Consider the following 11,834-nt stretch of genomic DNA (forward strand, 5'->3'; position numbering starts at 1 on the left):
TATAATTTTTTTCAAATATAATTACAATACAAAATTATAATTAAGAAATAATAATTTTTTTGTGCAGAGCAGTGCAATATGCAGTAAGTAAGATAATTTTAAATTAATTTATACAATTAGAAATCTATAATAACCAATAATATATGCAATAGTAAGGGGGGGGGGGGTGCGTGTATATGGAAAAATCCGATGTTCGCCCAATAAGGTTAAAAATGACTTTATTGGGCAATTAAATTAAGAAAAGGTTGGTACCTTATTCCAAATAAGGACCTTGGGCTCTCTGTCGTACTGGAAGAAAAACCCAACGAAACTTTTGTAGCAGTGAAATGGGTGAATAGTTTCGAGAGCATAGAAAAAAAAAGGTTATGGTTCATATATCTCTAAACCAAACAGGTTACATAATTCTAAATATAATCCTAAAAACAAATTGATACATTTATATATAATCCTAAAAACAAATTGATACACTTAAATAACCGTCAATTTATTTAATCNGGTATATGTGCGTGGGGGGGGGGGTCCAATCCCTCACCTCTTGGTCGACAATTTTTATTTTATATTTATTGTATTTATATAAAATATCTGTCTAAAACAATTTTCTCCTCAATAATAATAGAGTACCACGTCATGACAATGTCGGAAAAAAATACATCAAACTATGATTTCGTTTGTTAATTATTAATCAAATATTTAATTACACTCGACACGCGTACGTAGGCGTATACCCCCTATTACCAAGCACGTATATACGTGTCCATGAACCCACAAATGTTGTGTGTGTACAGCATGAGAGGAAACATTACAAGCAACTGCATGTACGTATCTTCCTGTATAAATTACGTGGCGAACGTCGCCGCCGCACAAAATCAAAATCCTATCCACCTATCCAACGTCTCTAAATACAGGTGGCGTTTTAGGACGTTATCAGCCGTTGCTTTTAGGCGGGAAATAATCACGTGCGGTTGGAAAGAGCCCATCATCACCAAAGCTTCTTAAAACGTGTTGAATTAATATATATACGTGGGCTAAATAATCGCGTTCGAAAAAGAAGAAGAAGAAGGAAATAAGTGGTAGGCTAATGACCACAACGGGAAGGTTTGACTTTGACTTCTCTGGTGTTGTAGTGTGGAGTTTGAAAAAGTCTTATTATTTTTAAGACATATTAGATATGATTGGTAATTACTTTAAAGAATGATAAAAACAAAATATACCTGATGCCTGTGTAATCTCAGTAGAGTTTATATAGATCTATTTATGTTCTTTGAATACTCGAGAATGTTCAATGAACAGCTTGATGTCTCAGTAAAACGTTCAATTAGTAATCTACATATATGTAATTAAATATACGAATAAGCATCAATTTGGTAATGAGGGCTTCTTAAAATTACAGGACTAACGCGATTTTGCAGGACACGTTATTATTCATATATAGAAATAAATAAAATATTATGCTTTTTAGCCATGCTCTATGCGCTTAATTAATTTCTCCAGCAGAGAGATTTATTTTTAAGAAGCAAAAAAATTCTTAATCATGACCCCAATCATAAATGGAGCCTATATCATAAGCGACATCGGGGAGGACCTTCAGTGCTTGGTTGTCGGCATAAACAGTACTACTTTCACAAAAGCTCTGGCCAAGACAATCATTTAAGTTTGAGATCGATTAGCTAACTAGTGCTTGACTCGTTAGGATCCAAATTCCTAAAATAATATTCGACTTGCATACGTGCATGAATACTCAATTCAACAAATATGTCATGATACGATAGATTAATCCTCACCAGCCGTCCCTAGCGCAAAGGGCTTGATAGTTGGTACTCGAGGTTCCAAGTTCGAATCCTAGTTGATTCATATTTTCAGCTAAGTTTATTTCTAAATGAAATAAACGAAGTGGATAGTATGCTATCTATCTCTCTAAAAAAAAAAAAAATAGATTAATCCTTGGAGATCATTGTCCTTCAGAAACATTAGATTCGTACTAATATAAATTGGAAAAGACAATGCTGTGCTGCCAACGAAATGAGATGAGATGAGCAATTCGTGCAATTTTCGGGTGTACAAAATAGCCCCACCACATATGAAACGATCTTATCGTAAATCCATTTGTTGCATAGTAGTATGTACTTTCGACAGCAGTCGAAATCTGAAAGCTCAGAAACACTGTTTATAGATGAGTGGTGAAATTATTCTGTGCACAAGATTTTTTTTTTTTTTTTCCTCTGCAGGAGATTCTGGAGAAACAGCGCCCTTCTCGAACATGCGTGGCTCCTGCATGTGCATTGAAAATTTGTCTGTGTTCTCGTATCTTACTCTTAGATATGATAGTGTTACAATAGCCAATTGGGTGAATGGATCTTCAACATGAATTAATGGGCTCCGCGATGGGACAATTGCCGTAGCAGTCCCTCCACCGTCTCATGCGAGGAATTATTGCCTGCTCTCGGTGCATCCGTACATGCCTATTTTTGTCTACCTATCATATATTTTTATTAAATTATTAAGTTTTAAGCTAATTGTTCGTCTCTTTAGAGCAAAAAAGATGGCTCGGTGAGCCATATGGAATCCACATTTATGTGATGAAGGAGAGTTGATAAAGCGATGGTGCTTGGATATATGAATGCACATAGTGTGGGAAGTATTTTGTTTGACGAACCGCCCACGTTTGTTGGTTTTGGAGTCTTACTGTGGCGGCGTAACAGTTACAACAGCTGCAACGGCTTTTATTTCCGGGACGGTCCACAAATTTTTTTCAACTTGCCTATCAATGCTCCCGATTATCAAGGGTTTCAAATGTGCAAATTGCCCACACAATTAAGTGGTTATAAGTAGTCTAAAAAACAAGATCGGTTATTTAGACAACTGATCAGTTGGCCTGACGCACGCTTCAGATACTCAATGTCTATAAAAAAGAAGGAAGAAAAAACAAAACTAATTTTCTAGTGAACGGTAGAATTTATTGACATACAGATCAAATTTATTAAATCTGATTTAGTGTGATTCAGTGTGGCCAGTGTCTCTCTCACAGCTTTTATGATTGCATTTACGTGATTGGTGACGTGTCCCCTCATTAGAGGTTGAAAACATCTCCTTGGCCCTGGCTAAAAGACACTGTTGATGAAACTAACGTACCAATGAAGACAAAAGCAAACACCATTGGTGGAGTAGTACAATTTATTTTCTTTTTCGTTTTTTGGAAGTAAATTTAGTAAACATTAGCGGCTGGTTTTAGGTATGATCCAATTAAAGCCATAGCCGATAATGTTCAGATTCAATTTCTCCTCATGTACTCGATATAGGAAAAAATTCACGTGTAACAATATGGATATTAACAAACGCATATAATAAACATTATAATAGTCCAAAAAAACATATAACAAAACACTAATCTAATAACATTATAGTTGGTTGCACTAATGTACATAATATTTCTCTTCATGCTACCGACTATCCCTAGCACAAATTATAAAAGGTTAGGTGATTGGTATCTCGGGTCTTAAGTTCACATCCAAATTAATTTATATTTTTAACTAAGTTTATTTCTAAAAAAAATTAAACGAAGTGTGTTGTAAAAAAGAATAGCTGATGGGATGAGAAGAGAAGAGAGAGAGGATATAATTATTTTTGACAGTAACTGTATATTTTGCTATTTGATTCGTCCTAAATTAACATATAAAATGATTTTTAATCTTTAAAAACACCATGAATAATTTTTTTTTGTGGCCATAAATGATTATTAAACTCGATAAACTTCTCGCACTTTCAATTTGCTTGCTCCTTTACTATTCAAAAAGACCCGCAATGAATCACCAAACTATAGGGATGCTGCACACGTCATATACAATTAGCCGGCTTATTTTTCTCAACAAAATACTAATAAGATTAGAATAATCTTTGCAAAATGTAGCAAGGAGAAAACAAATACATTAATTTTTAATACGCTTAATATATAAATAAATCCCCAAAAATCTCTATTTAATTATATTAATTAATCTCCTAACTACTGGTGAGCTTAATAGCTACTGAGTATAAAAAAATTAAAAAAAAACTTATATACGATAACCTGACACCTCATCAAAACATTATTGCGATTTGCAACTCATTAAGAAACCGACACGTCAGTAAATGCAGGTCACCAAACGCTCGTCGTGACGAAGTGGGGAAACGGGGGAAACGCCACCTCATTACCGGTCCGGTCGGCGGTCGCCGCAAAATACGTTTCCCATTCCCGTTTCACTTTCCCCGTTTCAAAGGCGACCGTATTATTATTATTAGGGTTTTTTTTTGCATTTAATCCCCTGAAAAATTTTTATTTTAAAAATAGTCCTGTCAAAATTTAATTTGCAAAAATGGCTCTGGGCTTGCCACGCAGGCGCCACGTCAGGACCATGCGGGCGGGGCCAGGGCAAATGTGTTAAGTTAAACACGGTGAACCATTCACCGTGTTTAGACACGGTGAATGGTTCACCGTGTTTACTACGTATATTTTATATGTTGAAAAGAGGAATAGGGAGTAAGGATGTCAATAGGTATGGATATCCGAAATATTATCCGAACCTAAACCCGAATAAATTATATATATACTATTGACATCCTTACTCCCTATTCCTCTTTTCAACATATAAAATATACGTAGTAAACACGGTGAACCATTCACCGTGTCTAAACACAGTGAATGGTTCACCGTGTTTAACTTGACACATTAGTTCTGGCCCTGCCCGCGTGGCGCTTACGTGGCGCCTGCGTGGCAGGCGCAGGATCATTTTTACAAATTAAATTTTAAGAAGGCTATTTTAAAATAAAAATTTGTCATGGGGCTATATGCAAAAAAAAGTCCTTATTATTATTAATTCTATGCCTTGTGCTATAAGCCATCTAACCGACACGCGGCGGCTACAAGGGCGCGTTTCGGAGCACAGGTGCATGGACTACGCCTCATTTCCCTCCCGCTATATATTTCCGTCCCCACGTACCCAATACCTCGACATTTCTCATTCGATACTTCGCTTTAATTTGTCTCCTCTTCGCATCTTCTTCTTAATTCTTAATCTCTCGCCAAAAGTTTCGACTTTGGAGTTTGGACCTTTCGGTTTTCTTACGACTTGGGTTTTCTCATAGCTAGATTCCTCCTCCTCAACTGGAGCTCGTATTCGTGGTATCATCTAATTATCCACCATGAGAGACCCCAGCGGAGCTCAAAGCCCAGCTCCCCGCGCTAAGCTCTTGAACCTCCTACGCTACTCCCACAGCGAAGAGGACGACTCCCCACGCAACGACGCGGGCGCGGCGTCGCCCGTGGCGAGCCCGGGCTACGCCTCGGACCGCAACCCGCTCAGCGCGGGGACGTCCCCGTGTAGCCTCTCCCCGTGGAACCCAGCTGCCGCGTCCCCATTCGCCAAGTCCCCCTGGACCCACCTCCCCGGCCTGCTGACGTCGGACGAGGAAGGGGGCCCCACCGCCGCGACGGGCCTCGTGGGCTCGCTGGTGCGCGAGGAGGGGCACGTGTACTCCCTCGCGGCCTCCGGGGATCTGCTGTACACGGGGTCGGACAGTCGGAACATTCGCGTGTGGAAGAACGGGCGCGAGTTCGCCGGGTTCAAGTCGAGCAGCGGCTTGGTCAAAGCCATAGTCATACACGGCGACAAGATATTCACGGGGCACCAGGACGGTAAGATACGCGTGTGGAGAGTGTCCCCCAAGGACCCCGCCGCATACAAGCGCGTAGGGACCCTACCCAAGATGAAGGACTTTTTGAAGAGCTCCATTAACCCCTCTAACTACGTGGAGGTGAGGCGCCACCGCAACGCCGTTTGGATCCGTCACTTCGACGCCGTTTCCTGCCTCAGCCTCGACGAGGACGCGGGGCTCTTGTACTCCGGGTCGTGGGATAAGACCGTCAAGGTGTGGCGCATCTCGGATTCGAGGTGCGTAGAGTCCATCAGCGCCCACGACGACGCCGTTAACGCGGTGGCCGTTGGGGGCGAGGGGCTCGTGTTCACGGGCTCCGCGGACGGGACCGTTAAGGTGTGGAGGCGGGAGGCGGGGAAGGGGGCACGCGGCCGCGAGGTGGTGCGACACGTGGCAGTGAAGACGCTGCTGCAGGGGGAGAGTGCGGTGACGGCGTTGGCGGTGGCGCGGGAGGCGGGGCTCGTGTATTGCGGGGCGTCGGATGGGGCGGTGAACTACTGGGATTGTAGGAAGGGGATGGCGCACGGTGGGGTGCTCCGCGGGCACAAGATGGCGGTGCTGTGCCTCGCGGCCGCGGGGCGGCTGGTCGTCAGTGGGTCCGCAGACAAAACGCTGTGCGTGTGGAGGAGGGACGAGGTGGGCCGGGCCCACGCGAGGGTCGCCGTGTTGGTGGGCCACGCGGGGCCCATCAAGTGCGTGGCCTTGGAGGAGGACCGCGAGGGGGCTGCGGGGCCGGACGGGGAGGCGCCGCGGTGGGCGGTGTACAGCGGGAGCCTCGACCGGTCGGTCAAGGTTTGGCGCGTGTGGGAGAACGCGGGGGACGCTCCCGAGCGCGCGGCCCCGGCCCCGCGCGTGTGGCGCTTGCCGGCGCACCTGCTGGGGGAGGCGCAGGCGCAGCCGGACACGTGGCGGCCGAGCAGCGGCGCTGGGCCCCGCGGAGGATACGGGTTGGAGGCGGGCGAGGAGGATCTGAGGGGTACGCGAGCGCACGTGCGAGCTGCCGCTTGAGGGCACGTGCTGTCACTTAAGATTAAGGGGAAGGGGTTAATCTAATCTGTAATTAATTATACATATATATTATACTCTACGTGCTGCAGCTTGATAAATTTTGCCTTTTGCGTGTACAGTTTTTTTTTTTTTTTTTAAGAAAAATTAATGTAGTTTGCTGGATTCTGACTTCTGAGGAAGCAGTAATAATTTTGTGTAGGAGGGGAAGAGAAGGACTCTTGCGTATGTATGGTCAACTTTTTTTTTTTTTTTTCCTTTATTGCGTGCAAGTAAATCAAACCTCAGAGAGTTTTGATGAGGAAAGTCGTCTTGCTGACTCTGTTTCACTTTGTTTAATCGGAAAGCAACATCTAATATTTACTAATTATTTCAATTGTTATAAGTAATGTATGGGCTTTATCAAAATTGTGTTCTAATTAACCTCCAATATATAACCCCTATGGTCCAAATCGATCATTTAGGTGATAATCATGTGGTACCGTGGTGCATCTATACTGGCATAGCATAGAATCTGGATCTTAATTTTTCATGCTATGTCGGAACAGTCGAAACCAGAATTAATTTTGCAGTTTCTGATTTGCAATTTGGTCTGAAAATTAAATTGCACGAGAATATTTTCTATGTTATAGATAAAATTACTAGTCAATATGTTATTTCACCTTGGTACCAGCAGGAAAACATCAATGATTTGCAATTTTTCAGAGTAATAATAGGGGAAGTGACAAAGGGTTTGGTGGTTGATATTCGAGATCCCAAGTTCAAATTCTAGTTGATTCACATTTCCAGCTAAATTTATTTCTAAATGAAGTAAACGAAACGGGTAGCATGCTATCTATTTCTGAAAAAAAAATAATAGAGGAAATTGAATGAGGCACATCACTATTCCTGGAGTTAAATATAACTCGCAGTTTTTGGTCACCATATAATAATCTGGTTTTGTTAACAATAAGTAAGAATAATATTTCTCCAAGGTTTTCTATTCTTTTATTTTCTTTTTATTTCTGCTTTATTGGGCCTATATCTGACAGAGTAAAGCAGTTGATTCCAGTCCACATCCTTTGATAAGGCACTCATGCGGCCCAAAACAGGCCTTAACTTACTAGGCCTGATTAGGCCCATTTCCAGCCCAAGCTGAGGGTTAGTGTCTTGTTGATAGCAATAATTGATACATCCTAGTTGGAGAACATCAATATTTGAAACGACTCAAGTTCGAATCCCTAGAGCAAGTGGCAAAGAGCCCCGAGACCCAAGTTCGAACCCTACTTGATTCATATTTTCAGCTAAGTTTATTTCTAAATGAAATAAACGAAGCGGTTAGCGTATTACCTATCTCTCAAAAAAAATATTTGAAATGACTCAGCTTTTTAGTGCATGTGACAAAAGACTAGATGACAAAAGACTAGATGATTGATAGTTAAGATCGTAAGTTCAGAACATTTGATTCATATTTTTAATTAATTTTACTTTTTTAAAAACAAGATGGATACTCTAAAAAGAATAATGTACGAAAATGAAATGGTGCATAGAACCTTTGCGGATGGAGATTTTGAGAGTGACCCGCATGTTCGCATGTTATGAAAGGCGCCCCAGGTTTCAGCATAAGTGCCCATAGTTAACATGACATCAGAATTGGAATCCTTGTGCGAAGCACCACCTGTGAAGCATCCAAGGGCTCGTTTGGTATTGTAGCCCATCTAATTCTACTGGGCAAAATAAAATTGAGAAAAAAATATATATAGATATATTTTCATGCTTTCTAGTAGGTCTGAAAAAATATATTATAACATACTTATTGTAAAAAACGAAAATTCAATATTATGTATAAAAACAAATAATTTTTTTATCATACTTTTTAATTGTAGCTAATGCAAATTTCCTACAATCCCAAACGAAACTTACAACTGTTTTTGATTTTTCTTTTCTGTCAAAGACTCAAAGTAGCTTTTCAGATGACCTTGCATAATTAATATCCAAGCTAGTCCAAATTCCTTCTTATTCAAAGAGATTTTGAATTTCAATTCATGGCCTATATATTCCTCTATATTATTATTTTTTAAATTTATTCTCACACTACAACAGAATTAGGTTATAGAGACACATGTTTGGGACACTTTTGAGTAAGTGTCCCATTTATACTAAAACTTAAAAACACATTTACTAATGCCTAAATATAAAGCTCAATCCAACCAAAAATAAAAGATTACTCTACTCAGCCCACCACACCCAGTCCATTTGATCCGATTACAAACAGAAAAGAAAAAAAAAAAGAAAAATCAATTACCATCTTTTTTTCTCTCTTCACTCAATCCAGTGAAATTCTAGACGAAGAGCCTTTACTGTTGTCCTCCTCCACCACCACAGCCAACGAGATAGAGTTTCGGCGGTTGCTAAATGCTTAAATAAGTGTTGGTAAATTAGCAGCACTCTTTTAGGTTATAGCGACACTATTTAACTGTTACTATATACCTACCGACTCCACATATAGCAACACTTTTTAAAAGTGTCAGTAATTTTAGCTAGCAGCACTTTTTTAACATGTACCTATATTTAAAAGTGTCGCTAATAGACCGTTTTTGTTGTAGTGGCAGCATATGGTTTACATGATTTTTTTTGCCATATATGTTGCTTCCTATCAAACGGATTCCTTTTAATTTTATCAACCAATAGCTGCTGGAACACCAGAACAAACTTACTTCGACAATTGAAATATCTTTTGAATTTTTTAAAACTCTAAATATGATATATATACAAAAGTTTATTTATAGAAGGCGAATTCAAACTAAGCAAGAGAAGCACATAAAATAAACTAATCTGAAAGTAAAATCTACATACACGTTCTATATTTAAGTACAAATCTTACACCTCTTTTCCACTAGAATTTATAAAATACTTTTAAATTTTTACTATAAAAAATATATTGGTAACCTCTTCCATCAAAGGACGTACAATTTTTTTAGTATTCAAACAAATTAATTAATAAAAATAGTAAAAAAATATGTATTTGAATGGATAGATACAGATGTTATATCCACAGTATTCAAAATACGTACAATTTTATAGGTGCTACGAACACCGACGTACAATTACAAAGAGTTGAGAAATTAATCACCAACAATAAATACTCTATCCTCGTAAAGTGGAGCGTTTAATGGCATCAAACGATTCAAACCGTCCATTTTGGCAGTATCTTTTAATCTCAGCAGTTGAAGACAAGCGCTTCATTATTATTCATATCTAACGGATATGATTCGCATCATAAAACCCGCAGTATTAAATACCGATGGATTCTTACCCTCTCAATTTATTTTCTTTTACGTGGATAAAAAACAAAATCTCCTACTTAGGTAATTAATAATTGTTAATTAAAATGCTCAGACCCAGCTAAAGAATTTAACCTCTTATTAGATTAAAAACCTCTAATAACTACCTTTCTCTAAAAAAAAAAAAAAACCCTCTAATAACAGTAGTAATATATTACGAGTCTAATTTTTGTATTATTCTTAACAATTATAATTAAGCTCGATCTCTAAACACGGTTTGGTTCATGTACTAGTTATGTAGGAGCTTAATTGGCTTTTTATCACTTGTCGTTGAAGAAGCCGCATCTTACGGCTTAAGACGTACTCGGGTCATTTGACCTATTTGAATTTTGCATAATGTTTTAAGAGATGTTACTCGTGCATCCAAAGTAGCATGCAAATTGTAAAGTTTGCTTTTAGATTGACAAGTTTAGTAATAAAATATCAGCGCTCAAATGAATAAGATTTTTTTGGTGGTATCTTAACGCAATTTTTATTAACTCAAAAGTTAACATTTTTAACCCACCGTCCTTAGAGCAAATGGCAAAGGACTTAGTGGTTGGTACCCGATACCCAAATTCGAATCCTAATTGATTCATATTTCTAGCTAAGTTTATTTCTAAATAAAATAAGCGAAACGGGTTGTATGCTACCTATTTCTCTCTCTCAAAAAAAAAAAAGTTAAACATTTTTATTTTCATTTTTTACACCTTCTTAAGGTGTACATAATTAAGGCCAAGTTTTTGACCCATAATCCCTTATTAACTATTGCTTTTACTTATGATGGAATAACTATAAAGGAAAGAAAAATAAAACATTAATTCACAAGTCATAAGACACCACAAAAAATATATTATTAAAAAGTTTTAAAAGCGAAACACTTAATAATGTACACTTTTTTTTACCAGTAATTTTTATTAGTTCCGCCCATACAAATAATAAAATAATTTTATTTTTAGAATAAAAGTGAGATGTATAATTTACACCGATCTTAGAAAAAGGCACTTAATCAGTAAAGAAAGAAACCACGTGCTGTGGCATATGGTTTTGCCCACTCAAATCTTCTATAAAAACCCTGATCCACTGCCCCCCCTCCCTCCACATCCCNCCCCCCCCCTCTCCATATTTATTAGCCCTGCAGCTTAGAATTCAATTAAGACACTCAAATTATGGATTTTGTAGTTCCAAAGAAGCTCCCCTCCCCTCCCTCCTCTCCCGTCTATCGCCGCGGCGAAGAAACCGCGGCGGTGGCCGAAAACAGCAGCCCAGTGTCGAGCCGCCTCTACCTCAAACCGACCGAATCCGGTTGGTCGACGTCGCTCGATAAGGATGCAGTTCTCCAACGCATCCGCCACCGTAAACGCGCCAACCGTGTCCGTAACGCACTTCACTCCTTTCTGATGCACGAGAGGGACGTCGGCGTCGGTGAGCCACCTCTCGGGTGGCTCGACGACGCCTTCTCGTCGCCGTGATCGGTCGGTTTCGGGTGCGGATCGGGTCATGTTCGTTTTTTGTACATTGTCTAGCTAGCTAGTAGAATATATATGAGGCCTCATCAGAGAGCAACGGAGTTGTCTAAATGGTTGTTATATCTTTAATTAAGTAATTACATGTTTAATGAATCGTTAATTTGTGTTATTTAAATGTATATATATACCAGTGGCTTCTTATCATTATCTTATTAAATGATTAAAAAAAAAGGACCTACTTTAAAAAATGTGCAATTGACGGACCCGAGCTTCGTTCAGAGAACCAAATTACGAGCATATTTAATACTTGGTTTTTTTTTTTTAATCTCCGAGTTTAACTAATAAGTGAGGGGCTTAATTACTAAAGCGATTA

The 11,834-nt window shown here is 39.4% G+C and overlaps 1 protein-coding gene across 1 annotated transcript; it reads left to right on the plus strand.

Annotated features, from left to right (window-relative positions):
- LOC109712393 (protein JINGUBANG-like) lies at positions 4,956-6,876 on the plus strand. The gene has a single exon (XM_020235943.1). The coding sequence runs from the start codon at positions 5,173-5,175 to the stop codon at positions 6,691-6,693; it is 1,521 nt and encodes a 506-aa protein (XP_020091532.1). The 5' UTR covers positions 4,956-5,172; the 3' UTR covers positions 6,694-6,876.

Source organism: Ananas comosus, linkage group 7, assembly GCF_001540865.1.
Source record: "Ananas comosus cultivar F153 linkage group 7, ASM154086v1, whole genome shotgun sequence".
Lineage (NCBI taxonomy): Eukaryota > Viridiplantae > Streptophyta > Magnoliopsida > Poales > Bromeliaceae > Ananas > Ananas comosus.